This window comes from Barbus barbus, assembly GCF_936440315.1.
Source record: "Barbus barbus genome assembly, chromosome: 44".
Lineage (NCBI taxonomy): Eukaryota > Metazoa > Chordata > Actinopteri > Cypriniformes > Cyprinidae > Barbus > Barbus barbus.
The window spans coordinates 20920556-20942582 of record NC_136722.1 but is presented as its reverse complement, the minus strand read 5'-3'; the positions used below and the strand labels follow the sequence as shown (position 1 = coordinate 20942582).

The 22027-nt window shown below is 35.3% G+C and overlaps 2 protein-coding genes across 4 annotated transcripts in view; both read left to right on the top strand.

Moving 5' to 3' along the window:
- LOC306863123 (cubilin-like) overlaps nt 1–8561 on the top strand; it is a gene marked incomplete at both ends in the record, with an annotated part of 41470 nt that extends 32909 nt beyond the window's left edge. The window contains 8 exons of the mRNA XM_079406315.1: nt 1381–1586; nt 2095–2257; nt 2339–2547; nt 5799–5943; nt 6041–6222; nt 7403–7568; nt 7666–7901; nt 8454–8561. Coding sequence (XP_079262441.1) covers nt 1381–1586; nt 2095–2257; nt 2339–2547; nt 5799–5943; nt 6041–6222; nt 7403–7568; nt 7666–7901; nt 8454–8561 — 1415 coding nt within the window. The remainder of the gene's footprint in view (nt 1–1380; nt 1587–2094; nt 2258–2338; nt 2548–5798; nt 5944–6040; nt 6223–7402; nt 7569–7665; nt 7902–8453) is intronic.
- Nucleotides 8562–10712: 2151 nt separating this feature from the next.
- The window catches only part of LOC306863122 (ras suppressor protein 1), a 33557-nt gene continuing 22242 nt past the window's right edge, over nt 10713–22027 (top strand). The window contains exons 1-5 of one of the 3 annotated variants that reach the window (XM_079406312.1): nt 10713–10936; nt 13141–13252; nt 13463–13513; nt 16839–16959; nt 20662–20780. In XM_079406312.1, coding sequence (XP_079262438.1) covers nt 10919–10936; nt 13141–13252; nt 13463–13513; nt 16839–16959; nt 20662–20780 — 421 coding nt within the window. In that variant the 5' untranslated portion in view covers nt 10713–10918. Of the gene's footprint in view, nt 11072–12865; nt 13022–13140; nt 13253–13462; nt 13514–16838; nt 16960–20661; nt 20781–22027 lie in introns of those variants that run through there. The other 2 variants (XM_079406314.1, XM_079406313.1) reach the window with 2 other exon arrangements.

The window sequence follows — 22027 nt, the reverse complement described above, 5'->3', positions numbered from 1 at the left end:
GACCAGGCTCTTTAAGATCTGAGTTGTAAACACTTTTGTAGCTCATCTCTGGGGGTGTTGAGTGAACCACCCCATCCTACAAGAGCCATTGTTGTTCTTTGAGAACAACACAACTCAGTCAGACCACAAAAGTCTGTTCTTTCACCCTGACTGAAAACAAGACAAGTCTTTATTGGCCAGTGCTGTCAAAGAGCCAGTAAAGTACTCCTAATTCTTTTGTAGTGTCCTACAATTTATATGCAAATAAACACGATTTTTGTAGCTGATTAGAATTTTAGGACAAATTTACATTAATAGGTATATACATTTAATTAATTTAAATTGTAATCTTAATTTTATTAACTTAATATTAACTTCAATTTATGTTTGTAAATACAATAACATATTAATATAATATGCAATATTATATATATTTTTTTCTGATATTAATAACTTTTATTTATTTAGTGAATGTAAATCTGCATAACATTATTATATTTTTATACATTATATTATTCATATTCTGCATATTTTATTTATTTATAATACGTGATTGTAATGCTCACTTCATATAATATTAACTTCAATTATATATATATATATATATATATATATATATATATATATATATATAATTGAAGTTAATATATGACGTATTATGTATATATATTAACTTCATATAATATTAACTTAAATGTTAGTTTTTATTTAAAAAAACTATATTAACTTTATAATATTAACTTAATTTTAAGTGTAATCTTAATTTCATTAAATTAATATATTATCATTGTGTTTAAAATATAATATAATATATATAATTTAATAAATTTTATTAGTTATTTTGTGAATGTAAATCTATATTATATTACATATAATTAATACTATACGAGTTGTTTTATAATATACATCATTGTAATATATATTGTCATTTTACATCATTCTTATATAAATGTAAATAAATGCTGTTATATAATAATATTTATTTATTCATTTATTTATTTGTAACATTTATTTGTTATATAATAATATTGATTTATTCATTTATTTATTTGTATTTATTATCATATTATTACTTCATACTTCTACTTTAAGTCAGAAACACATGGTGTCATGTGGAAGGACATTCTCATTCAAAGAATATTTGTTTGGACAAAAATGTGTACGCCCTGAGAACAAGAATCTGCTTTTTTTTTTTAGCATTTTAAATAAATTTGCCAATAGTTAATTTGGACAACTTCTACATTAGGCTTTGAATCTAACAAAAAAAGACAAAAACTCACATTTTGTCACTTTTGTGGACTCTACTGCCTCTTGCAGGCGGTTTCTTAAAAGCACATCCTACAGTTGTTGTATATCTCTAGCACTCTCTCTTTCTATCTCCTCATCCATCGTTTGTTCCAGGTGCTCAGCAGGGCTGTGGCGGTTACTTGTCTTCCCCCACCGGAACGTTTGGTTCTCCTGATATTGACATGAATGGTCAGTACGAGCCACGTATGGACTGTATGTGGACCATTGCTGTGGAGGTCAATAAAGGCATTAACCTCACATTCACATCCTTTGAGCTCGAGGGCTCCACTGGAACCCTCTGCAGATATGATTATGTCAAGGTAAAAGCTGTCACATATAATATGTGACCCTGGACCACAAAACCAGTCTTAAGGGTCAATTTTCATGAATAAATAAGCTTTCCATTGATGTATGATGTATGGTTTGTTAGGATAGGACAATATTTGGCCGAGATATAACTATTTGAAAATCTGGAATCCGAGGGTGCAACAAAATCTAAAAATTGAGAAAATCTCCTTTAAAGTTGTCCAAATTAAGTTCTTAGCAATGCATATTACTAATCAAAAATTAAGTTTTGATATATTTACAGTAGGACATTTACAAAATATCTTCATGGAACATGATCTTTACTTAATGTCCTAATGATTTTTGGCATAAAAGAAAAATCTATATTTTGACCCATACAGTGTATTTTTGGCTATTGCTACAAATATACCCCAGCGACTTAAGACTGTTTTTTTGGTCCAGGGTCACATATAACAAATTAAAATGCAGCATAATTTCCAACACAGAACACTATATGTATACTTATATCTTACCCATCTCTAGATCTATGATGGTGACAGTGCTATTTATCCATTGATTGGCACATTCTGTGGAGATGTAATACCTGCCCCCTTCGTCTCGGCCAGTAATTTCCTGACCGTGCACTTCATCTCGGATGGCACCGTTCAACGCCGTGGCTTCAATGTCACCTACAGCACAGTGGACAGTAAGATTGAACTTTATGTCCTAATGCTTTTATCACTGCAGGTTTGAACCACTCATGCTAAAATGCTTTTCCATACTTTAGGTCTTTGTGGTGGAGCGTTCAATGCCACAGCATCATCTCAGACCATCACATCCCCATATTACCCCAATGCCTACCCGCCGTTCGCCACTTGCCGCTGGGTGCTGGATGCTCCTTCTCAGGAGGTGGTGAAAGTGTCTGTTCAGCAGTTTCATCTGGACTCTAGCCAGAGCTGCACCAGCAACTTCCTGGAGTTTAAAGACTTCCCTGTGGTGAGTTTCAATCAATAGCCGAACACAGACTCACTAAATAACTAGAAAACAATATAGAATCTTTCAGGTCACAATGGCTGATAATTCTGGTAGGCTAGTCCACATATTTTTATCTATTTTTGATGAGACAATGTAGGCTAGTTCACATCATTTGAACTATTTACAAGGAGACAATGATCTTGTCCAGCAAAATGAGAGCTTTTTGAAAACGCTTTTCCAAGTGGATAAATTTGAAAATGTGGATAAATTTGGAGAGCGTTTTGACATGAAAACACTGTTTTCAAATCTATCTGATTTAATTGTGGACATAGTCTTGTTAATAGAAAAAAAATCTTATTTATTTTTATTTTAAATGTAATATTTATTTAAATGTAATGTAATTAATTAATTCAATTATGTATTTATTTTATATACATTTTTTTGTGCTTTTATCTTTTTTTTATTATTGTTTCTAAACATTTCAAACAGTAGTATGCATTATCTCGACTTTATATTTTATAAACGGCTTTATATATATATATCGTGGCCTAATGGTTAGAGAGTCGGACTCGTAATCTAAAGCTTGCGGGTTCGAGTCTCAGGCCGGCAGAAATTGTAGGTGGGGGGAGTGAATGTCCAGCGCTCTCTCCACCCTCAATACCACGACTGAGGTGCCCTTGAGCAAGGCACTGAATCCCCAACTGCTCCCCAGGCGCTGCAGCATAAATGGCTGCCCACTGCTCCGGGTGTGTGTTCACTGCTGTGTGTGTGCACTTTGGATGGGTTAAATGCAGAGCACGAATTCTGAGTATGGGTCACCATAATTGGACGTATGTCACGTCACTTTCACTCTTTTCACTTTCATATATATATATATATTCATATAACTGGCGCCCGCAGTAATACAACGTTGTTTGATAACAGCCAGCAGAAGAACAGCGAATGCCATGTAGCGTCATACGTATCCCTTCTAGCCTTAAGGCCTTTCCACACTGAGCGCGATGCGAAAAAGCGAGGCGAATCGCCCGCGAATGTTGCTTTCACACCGAGCGCAAAACGAATGTTCGGCTTCTGCTAATTCACGCCTGCACGCTAGGTGGCGCCGAACAACAATGTTTTTTCCTCAGATATGTATCGCGTATATTGGCGGAGCCGTAGCTCTGGTCAAACGCTTCAGGACGCGCAGATGGGGGAAGCGAGCCGGCGTGCTTGTGAAGCTTCGTCAGCGCGGATTTAGAACGGCATTGTCCAGCATCCATCTGGCGAATCTCCGGTCTCTACCCAACAAACGGACGAACTACTTCTGCTCTCCCGGACAAACAAGGATTTTTCAAACTCTGCTGCTCTGTATTTCACGGAAACCTGGCTGAACGATGCCATACCGGACAGCATGCTACATCTGCCTAACTTCCAGCTGATCAGAGCAGATCGCGACGTAAAATCAATGGGGAAATGAGAGGTCGTTTACAGATGTAACTGTGTTAAAGATGATGTGCTGTTCTTATCTAGAAACGCTCTTCATTAACTGCAAGCCGTTCCATTTTGCCGCGGTAGATTTGCTTGTTCTTTTTCGTGAGTGTCTACATTCCACCGCAAGCGAACGCGAGATCAGCTTTACAGAAACTCGCTGATCTGATCACAGACACAGACACCCAGACTCTGTTTTAATCATTCTCGGGACTTTAATAAAGCAAATCTCTCCCGCGAACTGCCAAAATACAGACAGCACATCACATGTCCCACCAGAAACCGTTACACGGCGATAAAGGATGCATATCTGCTGCTGCAAATGATCTGGACAAGCTCACAGAAACTGTAACATCTTATCAGTTTCTGTGAGGATATCTGCATTCCTACCAAGACTCATCTAACTTACAACAATGACAAACCATGGTTCACTGCAAAACTCAGACAGCTCCGTCAGGCCAAAGAAGATGCTTACAGAAAGGGGGATAAAGTCTTGTATAAACAGGCCAAATACACATTGGAAAATGAGATCAGAGCAGCAAAGAGGAATTATTCTGACAAGCTAAGGAACACATTCTCTTCCAGTAATTCTGCTTCAGTGTGGAAAGGTATGAAAGATATCACCAGTTACAAGACACCATCCCCCAGCACTCTGAAGAATCAACAACTGGCAGACGATCTGAATGAGTTCTACTGCAGGTTTGAAAAAGACCCCACACCCGCCTTGAACACCTCTCCACACAATTATTAACACTCCCAGCAACCCCCCTGTCCCCCACACCTGCAATTCAGATCAGTGAAGATGACATGTGTCAGGTTTTCAGAAAGAACAAAAGAAGGAAAGTACCAGGCCCAGACGGTGTGTCACCAGCCTGCCTAAAAACCTGTGCTGAGCAGCTGGCCCCCATCTTCACACAGATCTTCAACAGATCACTGGAGCTGTGCGAAGTCCCCTCATGCTTCAAACGCTCCACCATCATCCCTGTCCCAAAGAAACCCAAAATTATTGGACTTAATGACTACAGACCTGTGACTCTAACGTCTGTGGCCATGAAATCATTTGAAAGACTGGTTTTGGCTTATCTGAAGGCCTCCACTGGACCCTTACTGGACCCCCTGCAGTTTGCCTACAGAGCAAACAGGTCTGTGGATGATGCAGTCAACATGGGACTGCACTTCATCCTGCAGCATCTGGACAGCCAGGGACTTATATGAGGATCCTGTTTGTAGACTTCAGCTCCGCTTTTAACGCCATCATCCCGGACACCCTTCAGAATAAAGTAACTCAGCTCTCCATCCCCATCTCCGTCTGTCAGTGGATCACCAGCTTCCTGACAGACAGGCAGCAGCTAGTGAGGCTGGGAAAATACATATCCAGCACCCGCACCATCAGCACTGGAGCTCCTCAGGGCTGTGTTCTCTCCCCACTGCTCTTCTCCCTGTACACCAACGACTGCACATCTAAAGACCCAAAATCACTCTAGACCCCTCACATCCAGCACACTCCCTCTCTGAACTCTCTGAACTGTTACCGTCTGGTCGACGCTACAGAGCTCTGAGCACCAGAACGACCAGACACAGGAACAGTTTCTTCCCTCCTGCAATCCATCTCATGAACACTTGACATTAAACGTGGAACACACAACACTATTATACATAACAATTAATTTATCTTTCCACTGCCATTTATCATACAGTAACATATTCAAGTTTATTGAAGTTTGCTATCTTCACTTTACAACTTTCAAATTGTATTTTGGCAGCAGAATATCTTTACATTTTTTGTTTTAATTTTTGTCTCTCAGGGAGATTATGGACAGGCTCATAAATTCTGTGGCACTGACTCACATGTGCCAGATTTCTACAGTTATGGCCGCACCATGCACATCACCTTCAAATCAGATGCCTTCATGACTGGCAACGGATTCAGCCTCACCTATCAGGTGGCAGGTGAGTCCTTTCCCTATGATTACTATAAGTGTTGTACTCTTGCTAGTGTGGATATATTGTCAGTGTGTGTATATGTCTGAACGTTACGTATCTGCAGGTTGCAGCAGGGTGTATGAACAGGAATACGGTTACCTTAAGAGCCCAGGCTGGCCTGACATATACACTAATAATCTTGAATGCAGCATCGTACTGCAGGCCCCTCAGAACAGCGCCATCTCTCTGTTCTTCACCAGTTTTGATGTGGAAAATCATCCTTCCTGCAACTTTGACTATCTCGAGGTGAGTATAAACATACTGAAATTCCACCATATTAACAGCAATTTGAAGAAAAATGTGAAAACACTGCAGACGAAAACACTGTTTTCAAATATATCTGATTTAATTATGGACATGCTTTTGTCATTTCTTTTATTATTTTTATTTGTTTTTGTTTCAGTTTTATTTTTTGTTCCATTATAGTTTTCATTTTAGTTTTTCTTTTCTGTTGGTAATTTCAGTGTTTCAACTTAAACGTCTGATATTTGTATTTTATTTCATTTCAGCTTAATTTTAATTATCAAAATGTTTTAGTTAACAATAATAACCATTTCAATTATCCCAAGGTTATCTGAAGGTATAATCCAGTGAAGATTAACAGCAATGAGAGAAAAAAAAAAGAAAATACTTATAAAATGCAGTAGGAATGCTGTAGACGCTAAATACTGCCTACTAATAAAAACAAAAAACTAACAAACAAATTAATAAATAAAAAATATTTCAAGCAGTAGTATACTACATTGTTACTAACGTTGTTACTGTAAACTAAAACTATAATTTTCCTTAACTGAAAATTTAAATAAAAAAATATTAAAAGGAAAACTTGTAAATTTTAAATACCCCCCTAGTAAATAAGTAGAATAATAATTAAAATAAGTTTGTGTTGAAGTGCTAAAATGACTAAAACTAAAAACTGGAATAAATATAAATTAAAGCTAAATATAAATATTTAAAGAACAAAATCTAATAAAAATATCAAAAACATAAAATAAAATTAAACTGAAAATATAACAACAAAAGCCTATTCAAATTATGAATAAATTCTATAATAGCCTGTAAATATTGCTAAAATAACATTGACATGACCTAATTATGTTCATGTTTAATTCAGCAAGCTGTGCCCAGTTTTTGTTTTACATAAAAAATAATAATAATAAAAAAAACTGCCCAAAACAATTGATTAAAAAAAAGAAAATTGGTTAAAAATCATAGCTAATCATACTTCAGCTTTATTTGTCACACTGGTAATTAGGTGTTAAGGTGAGTATATTGCATTATGGGATATAGTACCCAGTGCAGTATACTCCGTTGCTGCACATTTGGGAAAATGCAGATCAGAAGTATGGTAATAATAGTATGGTACTATGTTGTTGTGATGATGATAATGCAGCTGTTTTATGCACGTTTATTTCTGCTGATGTAGGTCAGAAACGGCAGTACTGCCACATCGCCTCTGTTAGGGAAGTACTGTGGAAGCACACTACCCAGTCCTGTCTTCCCGGGAAGCAACCAGCTTTTTCTGTATTTCAAGAGTGACTTTACTACCGCCCGTAATGGCTTTGAGATCACCTGGACTTCCTCACCACAGGGTAAACACGAAACACTTGCTATATTACGATTGCTTCAGACAGTCCAACACTGCTAAAGGTTTTATGCGAGTCCTAATTGCTACTTTTGTGTGTCCAGGTTGTGGTGGTGTGTTATATGGAGACCACGGCTCTTTCGCCAGTCCAAACTACCCTGGCACTTACGCCAACGGCACTTCCTGTGAGTGGGGAATCAGGGCTCCTGGCGGCAGAGTGGTGACGGTCACATTCAACCAGATCAGCATTGATGATCCAGGAGATTGTGAGAACAACTACTTGAAGCTGTATGATGGACCGGATGCTAATTCACCTGTTGTGGGGCCGTACTGTGGAACGGTATGTGTGGAAAAAAACATTACTATATATTCCACCTATAGATTCCAGAAATTAATACTTTTATCAGCAAACACGCATTCAATTGATCATAAGTGACATTAGAGACATTATACATTTCTATTTCAAATAAATGCTGTTCTTTCCATTCATTAAAGAATCTTGAAAAAATGTATCACAGTTTCCACAAAAATATTAAGCAGCTGTTTTCAACATAGATAACAATCAGAAATGTTTTATGAACAGAAAATCATCATATTGGAATGATTTGTGAAGGATCGCGTGACACTGAAGACTGCAGTAATGATGCTGAAAATTCAGCTTTGATCACAGGAATAAATTAAATTTTGAAATATTTTCAAATAGAAAAGAGATATTTTAAATTGCAATAATATTTCACAATATTTTAAGCTATATTTAATCAAATAAATGCAGCCTTTGGGAAATTCCTTTCAAAACTTTAAACAATCTTACTGACCAGAAACAGTCATGTGTACTGTATATACTCAAATTATATATGGATATATAATGCAATTGTTCTTTGCTTTTTTGCAGGAGACAAATATCGCCCCTTTCAGAGCTTCTTCAAACCTTGTCTTTGTGAAGTTCTCAGCCCAGTCTGCGGTTCTCCCGTCTGGATTCAGACTCACCTGGAGCAGCTGAGAAGAAATTAAAAATATATATATATTCATACATACACACACAGAAACTTGTGAACACACTTTGCAATCATGTAAACAGTCACATAAATAATGCAATATGAAATATGAATATCAATTATTTGTAGATAATTGTTTAAAGAATTAATGTATGTATTTTTGATGCCTTTTTGGAAAATAAAGATGTTTCATGAAGTTCTTGTTTAATTATGTCCTTAACTCTCTTTTGTGATTTTTCTATGGATTTTTCAATGGAAAAGTCTCTTGAAGTGTGTGTGTCTCTACACAAATCAATATGGATACAAAAGCTGTGAATGTTTGGCAGTTTTTTAAGTGTTTAATATATTTTCACCGTCTGATATCCTCAGCTCTGGACTTCATCCAAAGCGCCCACTCTGATGCGTTATACTTTACACACTCGACACAGACAGAGATTATGGGTGAAAATAAAGAGATGGCAAATTTGGAGGGAGATAAAAGCTATGTGCAGCAGATCGGACAGTGCTAATGGGTCTGTCTGCTCTGTAGAGGGAGACAGGCTACAGCAGGGTTCCTCAAATCTTTCCCTGGAGGGCCAATCTGCTGCAGAGTTTATCTCCAACCCTGATCAAACTCACCTACCTATGATTTTTTTAATGATCTTGAAGACTCTGATTAGCAGCTCAGGTGTGTTTGATTAGGGTTAGAGCTAAACTCTGCAGGAGTGGACCAGATTTGAGGATACCTGGGCTATAGCTTTCTTCATGCAATGCTTCTATATAGAGAAAGCAAACAAACATTTCATCTAATATTTCATTTCTTACTCTGCAAAATGCTCCCATCAAAGTCAAAGAAATGTCTGGGAAAAGAGCCCCCGCAGTCTGATCAACAGAAAAACAGAGCTTTTGAGACATTAGCATCTGTATTAAGGCCTTTCTCACGATTTTCACGATCATTTTATAATTATTTTTCCTTAACAGGGTTAAAGTTCATGAGAAGCTCTGTGTTATAAAAATGTGTTGACCTTGGAAACAGTGCAAGAAAAGAGCCTCGGGAGACATTTACTACTGATGCAGTGAGGAATTGATATTTTCTGTCTATAATTATGCAGATAAAAACAAGACATGATCAAAAAAATGCGTAATGTATATATTTATTTTAAAGTATGTAATTATTTTAAAATGCTTAAAATGTTACAAATAAGTGTCATTTTGTTAAAAACTGTGATAAGACGAAATGTTTGGACCAGTGTTATTGTACTATTATAGATACTTTTATAGTTTTTATTTATATTTTAATCATTTTTATTATATTTTCCATTTTAGTTTTTTGTTATTTTAGTACATCAAGTTAAACTAAATTAAAATGAGAAATGTTGGCAACTAACAAAAGTAATTTGTTTTATTATAGTATTTTGTATTTTATTTCAGTTAACATTTATTTTATTTCAAGTAATTCATTTTTCTTTAATGGTTTTAATTTTAGGTTCAGTTTTAGTTAAAACTATAATCCTGATTTGGACATATTCCTGACCATTTAACTGGTTTTACTTACTGTAATTTTATTTTTAATATGATAACGTGATATTTTCATGGTAAAAATTAATTATGGTAACAAAATGATATTCAGGTGTAAATTACTGATATTCAGTAGTGTGTATAGCGTAAATTAACATAAAATGAATAATTTTCAACCAATGTTCTCTAGTTCTCAGTAAATCTAACAATTGACAAGCCATAAAATCCACTTTTGTTCCAGACAAAACCAGAGCTCATATTCAGTAATATGCTGGTGGTCTGCTCTACTCGTGGTACAGCAAGTTCCTCAGGCGCATAATTTGAGAACACCTCATAAATCAAACAGCAGAACAGTCACACATACACCCATTCCCACCTCAGCGCTCACTTTGGGCAAGTGTAAGTTCTTACAGCTCCTTAATGTAGATTCTAATAAAACACACACCTCCCCATGCCCTCATGCCATGTCTGACTGTGTCTGATCTCCACTGGCTTCTGGCCGAGGGTGTTGGTTAAAGATTTTGCAACATAAACAAGCCTTGGCCCTGGAATCCAGAACTCCCGCTCTGCAAAGCAAAGTTCAACCATGCTGAAGCATCTGTTGCCACTCACCAAATATAATCAAGCCTATAAATAGAGCCACTGTTTTTCAGTCCCCCATAGAAATTATCAGCCCTGCAAGAACCAGACACAGACGGAGAGAGACAGGCAAAAGAAGAACCAAGATCCAGTCTGTGGATGGTCCCGCCTGGGACGACAGGAACCCAAGAGAAGAGAGAAGTGTCGCAGTACCTCTGCCCCATGCCAGAAGGAGGAGACAGCGAAGACTCCTATCGCTCTTCCACCTTGTGCAGACGTCTAAACAATGTGTCTCCCTTGGAAGGTAGGTAATAGCTGGGGATCTGGGTGGTAGACGACAGCTGCTCGCACCTGCTGCTGGATTCCCTAATGTCACATTATTCAGACAATATATCGGATGGACAATGGACAAGCAATGGATGAATAAATTAATATTGAGGTAAATATAATATTTATATAGTTACATAAATACACACTGGATGTTGGTAGCATTTGTTGTAAGGTGTTGTTCATTTATTTTAATGTACTGTAATTATTTTAAAATCATTAAAAAAAAACTTACAAGTAAAACATACAGAGGCATAACACCCAGTGATATTTTAGTGTAACAGATACTATTATAATTTTGTTTAGCATTTTGAATTCGTTTGTATTTTCGTAATTTCCAATTTCATTTTAATTTTAGTTAATGTTTTAGTAATTTTTTGTGTTTTTTTAACTATTTTAATTGGTTGTTGTTTTAAACATGTTTTATATGTTTAAATCGTTTTAGTAAATTTTCTTTTCAGTTTTAGCCTATTTTAGTAATTGTCATTTCCTGTAAATAAATAAATATATTTATTTTTGGTGTGAAATATTTTATTTATAATAATTATAATATATATGGTAGTAATAAACCAATAAGCTATGGTAAAAAAAAAAATACTCCTATTCAGGTTATATGTCAGAATACTGAAGATGGATGAAATAATTTGTACTAAATTTATATTATACAAAAAATAATGTGAGACCCTGGACCACAAAACCAGTCTTAAGTCGCTGGGGTATATTTGTAGCAATAGCCAAAAAAAAAAAAAAAAAAAACACTGTATGGGTCAAAATTATTGATTTTTCTTTTATGCCAAAAATCCCTAGGATATTAAGTAGAGATCATGTTCCATGAAGATATTTTGTAAATTTCTTACTGTAAATATATCAAAACTTAATTTTTGATTCGTAATATGCATTGCTAAGAACTTCATTTGGACAACTTTAAAGGTGATTTTCTCAATATTTAGATTTTTTTGCACCCTCAGATTCCAGATTTTCAAATAGCTGTATCTCAGCCAAATATTGTCCAAACCATACATCAATGGAAAACTTATTTATTCAGCTTTCAGATGATGTATACATCTCAATTTCGAAAAATTTACCCTTAAGACAGGCTTTGTGGTCTAGGGTCACACACACACACACACACACACACACACACACACACACACACACACACACACACACACATATATATATATATATATATATATATACATACATTTTCAATAATGTTCAACAATATCTATTTATCAAAAAATAAAAAATCTAGCTTCTGACAAACATAAAACGCACATTCATTCATTTTTGACAAGACATTCATTCTGTTTGTAACAGGCTGCAAGACTAAACACACTGTGATTAATTATATTAAATGTAAACTTTATACATTGAACTGTACTGTATTATTTTATCATGAAGAAAAATCATGGGCAAGGATTTTTCGTTTCATGACAGAGATCTGCAGTATTTCGAATCCAAGAGGAAGAACTAAATAAAACTGATTAAAAACTTCTGGAGCCTGTATTAAAATAATTACAATCAGAACTAGTTCAATGCGTCAATGTCTGTAAGGCGCTTATACAATTTCCTATAATGTTACAAGTAAATTATTGTTGTAATCAAACAGGTTAAAAGCTAGTATTTAACCAGAAACAAGTCTAACATTATTTTTGCATCAGTAATAATATTTAGGTGGCTGTTACCTTTGACAGCGCATTGGCAGAATGCTTTTCCACACGTCTCCTCTACATTTTCATTGATTGGTCGAATGAGACGCACTGTTGCAGCGGAGCGCGTTCTGATTGGACAAATATGTTCCTTATTTCAACAATCCGCCGACTTTCTAGCAGCTGATTGGACAACGGAACAGAATTCTGTCTGACATTCTTTTCCTCTCTCTGGACCCCGGAAATACCCTTTTATGGAAGAAAGGCGAGACTTTAACAGACATACTATCAACTTCCGGTTGGGTGTGAGCGACTTTGCTGGTTCAAAAATATCTGGTTTTACTGCCCCGAAGGCTCGGATATATGTTTTCTGTTTTTCCTGCATGTTTGTGTATTTTCCTTACTACTGAGTGAGTTCTTTATATGCTTGTAATGACTGGATTTGAGGCGAAAGTGGCCAAACTCTCTTCGTAAGATTCTCTGCTTGATTCAGGTCTTGTAACAGTTATTTGCTCATATTTTCTTGTAGAAAATGTCAAAGTCTCTGAAGAAGATAGTGGAGGAGAGTCGGGAGAAGAACCTACCGGAAGTGGACATGTGTGACAGAGGAATATCAAACCTGCTGGATATTCCTGGACTATGTGAGTCTGTAGAGAGTTACTATATAACGTTACTAGTTTAAAGTTTTATGTTGTGTTAATGTTAATTAAAGTGTGGGTAATGCATCTTATTTATTGACACTGTCATAGTAAGTTGTCTCTATTTACAGCAGAAGATTGGTGGCGTCACCACGTTGACGTCATCATGCAATGACGTCATCCACTAAACGTGTCATTATTGTTGTTTTATAGTCACTTTATCCAACATAACCCAACTGGTCCTGAGCCACAACAAGCTGAGTGGTAAGTTCTTCATATCTCAAGAGAAACATCTTTTTGCATTTTTTATTTTAATATCAATATATTGCACGATTATATTTACATGCAAACTTTATGCAATACATCTTTGAGAAATGATAAAACATTCTGTAAGTTTTATAGCATGGCTTTTCCAAGGGTTGTAGGCAAATAATTGTTGAAAAAGCAATTTCACGAATTGAAATTTATTTAATTCCTTTATTGCCTTATTTATTGCCACCTTATTGCCTTATATTTAACAATTTCCCAAGTTTAATATTTCATTGAGACTGCAGGTTCATGAGGGTTGTTGAAAGAACTTGTTAACTCCACTAGATGGCTGTCTTGCCCTTACTGATCACTGGTTGTTTGATTTTATAGTCTGCTCAGTTTAAGTATGGTAATAATAAAGAGTGAAGATTAGTAGTTAGTAACATCTTCATTGCAGTTTGTGAACATTCACTTTCTTTTTTCTTTTACATGTGAGTTTAAAGATAGTTTGCATAAGTGGAGAGTTATTCAGAGAGTTATTATTAGGAGAAATATGTTTTTCAGTGTAGTTTGGAGCTTGTTTTCCCCTCCCACCTAATCTTTAACCGCTCTGAGCCATGTTCACTCTCATCTGATCTGTACAGGGAAGTGTTTGGTCAGGGATTTGTTTGTTTATGCAGGAATGTTTTCCCTTAATCTCCATGAAGATCCCGCTGTGATAATGCACAAATCTCTCAGGTAGTGTCTGTAGTAATGATCAAAGACTTTTAATGCGATTTATAAGATTTGAAGATGAGGAAATGACTCATTCCGTTACGGGTCACACCACTTGACTGTAGCTGGTTTAAACAAGAGAAAAAACATCTCTATGCGGTCCAGAAGCAGAGGTTACTAGCAAAATGCTTCCATTTTGATTTTGTGTTATTACAAATATTATATTATATTAGTTTATATTATATTATAATATATTTTTTTATCCTTTGCCACAGTTACTTCTAACTTCTTGATTGTAAATCTTTTGAAAGAAGCATTTTCTACAGAGCGATATCTATACTATAAAAATAAATGTGAAATTAAATATATATATACACACACATAAATACTTGAATGATAAATGCTTGTATTTTTCTTTAAAAAAATAGATTAAAATAAATGTGAAGTGAAATATATAAGAAATTAATAATAATTATGTTATTAAAACTCTAAATTTGATTGATGTGTGTAGTCATGAATATAAATCCTAAATATTTCTTCTTAATTTTTTAATTAATTCATTTTTAATTTAATCCCTTTTTTTAAGGCTTAAGAAAATCACAATTTCAGTTTTTTCCTGTACTCCACTCTATAGAAGATAGTGTATTTTTTTGGTCTATTCCTCACCACTTTGCATTTTCCCCTTTTCTGTTCCTCTCCGCTCTCTCATTCTGCCTGGTTAAAGAGCAGAGACAGGGAATCTGCCATCTTTTGAACTTTTCAGGGTAGTCAGGAATTACAGTGACATTTGGAACCCTTTCATTAGTGGCTCATGAGTAAAGCAGGGCTGCTGTTCGGCCCGGGCAGGCAGCAGCTCAGGTAATGAGACAGAGAGAGGAGAGAGGGCCAAACCTTTCTGCTCTATATCACCGTATATTCTTTGTTCAATAACCATCAGCCTTTTCTGCCTGTTTTAAAGCCTCCAATAAGGCACACACACATTTAAAACAATGTATTAACACGCAGATTTTGTACTTGCAACTTGTGGATGCAAAAAGTCTGTGGCGCTTTAGAGCCCAGTCTGTGGTTTAAGATGATAAAGTGTAGATGTCTGGTGGAGGCGTGTGTCTTAAGGATGGAGAAGGTGGAGCTGAGATCGATCTTGTGTGTCATTTGGAGACGAGTACAGGGACCCTGACATGGGGCGAAGGGTTCAGTGCTCTGCAATGTCTCTTGGTGCGTTTACAGTTCCGTTGAGACATGTTTTTTTTATGGGTGAAAAGGTCAGAGGATAGATGCAAAGATTGGGAATTGGATGGTCAGACTGAAACATACTCAGCTAGCAAGGACACAACAACTTAAGACTTTTTTATGTTGAACATGTAACAATTTCACTGTTATCAAAGTTTCATTCAAATAGTTGTTCAAATGTAATATCAGACAATTAGTCGCTGATTTGAATGTCCTTGATCTACTGATTACATAACATTTGAAAATGGCTTTTCATTATCATTATTGTTTTTAGAATGAATTAATATATTATTATTATTATTGTCAACATTAATATTATTATTAATTAGTTGTAGTAGTATTTATGTTTTTTATTAACAAATGCATGTGCTGAATGTACACAATCTGCTGTTTATATATAACACTGGTAACATCTTTTCATTATTTTTGTTTATTATTAAATAATTTTTTTATGTATAATTCAAAATATAAATATATTATTGATGATGATTATGATAATAATAATAATGTAATTATTATAATAATTATATGATAACATTGTTAACAGCTTTTATTATTGTGTAATTATTAAACAATTATTTTATTCATATTATCATATGAACACTTTGCAATAAACATTGATTAATTTATGAATAATTAGAACTAATTAGAATAAGAAGTGTTAGTAATACATTTATTTTACTATTAATTTTATTTACTATTATTTGACAAATTAATGTGGTATTTGTGAATGTTTATTATAAAGTAATACCAATGTTTCTTAGCAAGCACATGAGCTGAAGAGTGCTGTGAGAGCATGTGCTTTCGTGTTTGTGTTTCGTTGTTGTAGTTTTGAATTGTTTGCGTGGCGGCTGAATCATTTGTTCCTCCGTGTCTGGGGTGGCGCAGCTCTCGTTGATCTCTCTGGAGGTATTCGTGTCATGCTGTTTGTGTAAACCTCTCCCACCTCCCCTCCTCCGTAATGAGGGGCCATTGATCAGCCAGTAATCGGATAGAGCGCCTGTTCGGCCCATCGATCTCTGTCGACAGCAGAAAGGGGCAGGATGGCCTTGTGGGAGGGTAGGGAGGGGTGCTGCTGATCCGTTATGCTAAGGCCTCCATCATTAAAATGTCAAATTTATCGCTGTGGGAATGACCCATAATTGAGCCATCAAAGACGGGACGTCTATCCGCTGAGTCTGATAATTAGTCGTTAAACCTCTGCAGGTCACCAGAAAACCTTCGGTCTCTGTTCATCAGACCTCGTCTCACTCTTTTGGGAATGCTTTACCATGGTGATTAGAATACAGTCAATTGAAATGTTTTGATTGATGAGATTGATGATACCTACAGAACTGAAGTTTATTTATTAATTTATTTACTCTCAGTATCTCTCTCTCTCTTTTTTATTTTTTAGCTGTGCCTCCAAACATTGCAGACCTGAAGAACTTGGAAGTTTTGAACATGTTCAATAACCAGATTGAGGAGCTTCCAACCCAGATCAGTAGCCTGCAGAAACTTAAACATCTCAACCTTGGGTTAGTCTGATGTCTCATCTCTTGTTTTCTCATCTCTTCTCAACTTGTTTTGTCTATATTTCCCTCCTTATTGTCATTTAGTTTTGTGTTGTTTTTTTTGTTTAGTTTTTTTTTTTATTCAGGGTTTCCGCAGGGTCTTAAAAAGTCTTAAATTTAGTTGTATCAAATTTAAGGCTTTAAAATGTCTTTCAGATGCATTTGTTGATACTGATTTCATTTGCTTGGTAATAGCCCAAATGCAAGAAATTGACTCAAAAGATGATGCACACTTTTAGAAAAAATGGCTTAAAGGTAAAAATGCCCATAAATCTTCAGGGTGTCAGGGTCCTTAGTCTTAAAATGTCTTAAATTCAGATTCAATGGGTCATAAATATTTTTGGATGTATTACCGCTAAAATATCTTCAATCTGACGGACCTAATGACCGTTTACAATCATTGGACAGACCGAAGATTTTTGTTTTTACATTAAACACATTAAATATTACATATGTATGTAATATAATGTGTATTTCCATTACAGGTTTAGGTCTTAAATTTCATATAAGGTGGTATTAAAAAGGTCTTAAAAAGTCTTAAATTTCACTTGTTCATATCTATAGAAACCCTGTTATTGGAAAAGATTCATTTCTATCACTGCTGTAAACTGACCATACAGAATATGAAGAATATCAAAAACATTCAGGAGTCAGCTGTCCACAGTAATCTTTAAGATACCAGCACAATAACACACTCAACAAAATATCGTCTAATTATCGTTCAATATAAAATCCCAGGAAATATTAAGATATCTTTTTTTTTTGTCAATATCGCACACCCCTAATTCATGTTATTTAATTTATATAATAATTTATTGATTTTAATAGTTTAAATCAATATAATAATTTATACTTTTCACTTATCGATTTTCTTAAAAATGGTTTAAAGGCTGAAATGTAAAGTTTATCATTTTATAAAACTTTGTTTTTGTGAAACATGTATTTGAATTGTAAATTATGCTTTTTAGTCATTTTACAGTTTAATATGGTACTATAGACATTGCCCTACCCCGCTCATATGGTATTCATTTTATTTGTGCAGGTCTTAAAAAGTCAAACAACTCTCTCCAGTATTCAACCACTAGTTGTCAATATTAAAAATAATATTCTGTTTTGTTTTGTCTCATCTTGTCTCTTCTTTTCCTACTTATCTCACATTTTGTCTATATTTTCTTGATGTCTCGTGTCTTCGTCATCTTTTCATCTTGGCTTCTCTTCTTTTCTTTTCTCTTCTCTTTTTCTTTTGTTTTATTTTGTCTGTTCAGTTCTCGTCATCTTGTCTTTTTTGTCACCTTTCTTCTCTTGGCGTCTCTTTGCATCTTTTCGTTTAGTTTTTTCACTCCTCCCCCTTTCCTTCCTCTTGTTTCTTCTCCTCTTATCTCCTCATCTCATCTTTTCTTTTTTAATCCCTTCTGATATTGTTTTTCTCTTCTTGTTTTGTCTCTTCTTTACTTTTTCCTTGTTTTTCTTTTTTGCTTCATCTCGATTTGTCTCTTCTTCCATCTCCTCTCTTTTACCCTATTTTTTTCTTCTCCTTTCATCTCATTTTGTCTCTTATACTTTCTTCTCTCGTATCATCTTGTCTCTTTTCTTCTCCTCTTGTCTCCACTCTTTCCATCCATTCTCTTGTGTTCATGTCTGTTCGCTCTTTGTCTTATCTCTCCTCTTGACTATTTTTCTCTCAATTCTCATGGTGTCTCATCATATCTCATCCTTTATGTTGTTTTTTCACTCCTCTGCTGCTTTCCTTTTCCTTCCTGTAATTTCTCCTCCTGCCTCCTCTGGTTTTCTGAACCAAAAATCTCTAGATTTTTTAGTCATAAAACCTCCCCAAATGTCATTGTCTGCATAAACTGAAGTTTATCTCCAGTTGTAGCATCATTCTAGTGTTTTGGATCAGACACCGTTATCTTCTGGTTATCAAAGTATATCTAGTTTAGAGACAGCGGAAGGGTCGTCAATCCCTCTTTGTGAGGTTAAGACGCCTTGACAGTAGTAGCGCTGCTTTCTTCCTTTATTCTTCTTCCTCTCTGACTCTCTTCATCCCTGGTCATCTGGTCATTCCCTGGTGTTCGGAGCCCACCTGAGCCCCACCTGAATCCCGAGGGTTCTCCTTCTCCTCTCCACAATGTCACGTAGGATTAAAGCACGGCACAATCTGCCCTGTGTCTGACACTGCACATTTTTATTGATTTGCTGTCAGATGCACCATTTCTACACATAATCTTGAAAACATAAGCCGGCTTGTTGTATTCCTGGCCGCTACTCCCGACTCAAATGTGCGGATGTGCATGTGAGCTTGTGGCCGCCCATTATCCTGATCTCATTTGTCAAAACAATTCCCTTTCTCTGGTAATTGCTTCACAAACATGTGGTGGAATCAATTTGTTTGTTTCTTTGAAATCCGTTGTTAAAGTTTCACAGTCTTCACGGCAAGCAAGTGTCATTTGAAAGAAAGAGATGGAGGACAGATGTTTCAATAAGCAAGAGTTAATCAGCATCTGATTTGGGTGCCCCTCTCTCTCTTTTTCTCTCTCTTGCTCTCTCTCTTGTTTTATCCGCGTCGTCGGGCACCTTGAGCACTTCTAATTTCAAATTCCATGTTCTCTTCTCGGAAGTTTTCCAGCCAAAATTGAATCTGTTACATTTCAAGGGCGAATATGATTTTAACATTAACAGACAAAACACATTTTTAATATTGGTGAACTAACTGAACATTACCTGTTTATTATTTTGTTATTAACAGTGTTGTGTGAATGTCTGAGACCATGTTGCAAATCTGGGATTCAAATATACACTACTGTTCAAAAGTTTGTGTTAATTTTGAAAGTCTTAAGGATGCATTTATTTGATCAAAAATGCAGTAAAACGGTAATATTGTGAACAAGTTCAAATATGTTTTTTATCCAGTTTTCAGCATCACAAGATCCTTCAGAAATCAGTCTAATATGTGAATTTGGTGCTAAATAAATGTTTCTTGTTATTATGAATATTGAGAACAGTTCTGCTGCTTTAAAATTTTGTTGAAACTGACATTTTTTCAGTATTCTTTTGATGACTATGAAGTTCAAAAGAACAACATTTATTTGAAATTCAAATCTTTTGTAACATTATAAATGTTTTTACTGTGGCCTTGCTAAATAAAAGTATTGATTTCTTTGAAAAACTAATTATTCTGACCCAAATATTATGAACAGGAATGTGATTTAAATCCATACATTTAAAAAAATGACAAAAAAAGAAAAAAAAATCTGTTTGCTTTAATGAGTGAAAGAAATGTTTCACTTGTTACTCAAATGGTTATTCGGATCATTTGTAATTAAAAATGTTGAATTAATTGAGTAAAATTCAAAATGGAAGAGGTTTCACAATTGATCTCTTGGATCTTTTGGACCCCTCTGTATTTAACTTTGAGGTTATAAATGTGAGTAGATCTGTTGAGCTGTGTTATAAATCTGTGCTGCGTTTGAAATATCAATCATAATCAGTGAGATGGATCTGTGTGGACTGCTTGTCTCTGAGTCGGTCTGCTATGGATTTTCAATGGGTTCCCCTGTGTCAAGAATTGACGGGTGTTTTATAAGTGTGTGTCTGTGAGTGGATGTGTGTGTGAGTTTGTGTTTGAAGCTGTTGATTTGGTTAAAATGGCGTTTTATTGTTTTGTAGGATGAACAGGTTGAGCACTCTTCCGCGAGGGTTTGGATCTCTTCCGGCGCTGGAGGTTCTGGATCTGACGTACAACAACCTGAACGAGTCCTCACTGCCTGGGAATTTCTTTTACCTCAGTAAGTCTGCAACACACACACACAATGCAGTACCGGTATAACCTGTGTCATTTTTAATCATTCAAAACTAAAGACCACTTATGGAATGTTTTAATCATATTCTGTACTAAAATGAAGAAACTTAAAAAATATATAACTCAGCTCTGATTGTCTAGCACTTTTACGGATATCAGAGTGCACAGGTTTTTATTTGAATTGAGTTAAAATTTTATTTAAAAATGTCCTGGTTTTGATTTAATGACTTAAATATTTCCTATATTAAAACATAAACTTTCTTTTTCAAATTCCTAAAACTTTCTTTTAATTTACAGAATTAAATTACATTACCGTTTGGGTTCAGTAGGATATTAAATTAATACTTTTATTCTGCAACCATGCTTTAAATCAGGGGTCATCAAACTTGATCCTGGGGGGTCGGTGTCCTACAGAGTTTAGCTCCAGCTTGCCTCAACACACCTGCCTGGACGTTTCAAGTATACCTAGTAAGAGCTTGATTAGCTGCTTCAGGTGTGTTTGATTAGGGTTGGAGCGAAACTCTGCAGGACACCGGCCCTCCAGGAGCGAACTTGGTGACCCCTTCTTTAAACTGATCAAAAGAGACACTTTTATAATGTTACAAAATATTTGTATTTGAAATAAATGCTGTTCTTTCGAACTTCTATTCATCAAAGGATCCTAAAAATAAATTTATATTATTTTTTAATATAGTCTTTTTATTGTTTTTATTAGCGTGTTTTAGTCTAATGAAGCAATCTGCATGATATTATTTCTGTAAGACTTTATTGATGATTAGATATATACAAAACAAAATGTTGACGAACATTTTTGGAGATTTCAGTCTTTCCTCATTTAAATATAAGGAAAGTAAGTGGCGTTACCAAAATGTCTGTTGAGTTAAACTTTTGTCGTAGTGGGTTTTGTGTCGGTGCTTGATTACTTTTTAGACAGCCTGAAATTGTGACCACAAAGTCTTAAATTTTCCACTAATTTCCATTTGTTTATTGTTGTGGGATTATTGATTTCAGATTTACTCACTTAAACAAGAACGAGCTGTGGTCGCTTGCATTTCAGGCGCCGGTTCTTTGGCAGAATAAACTGCAATGAGAACCAGGCAGCCTACTAACAATATGCAAACAAAATTACCGTTAACTTCATCATCTTCATAATCCTCATCAGTCCAATCAGCTGGTCCTGTTAGAGGACACTGATGAGCAGTGATGGGCTCTAATAACCTGTTATTTTAATGG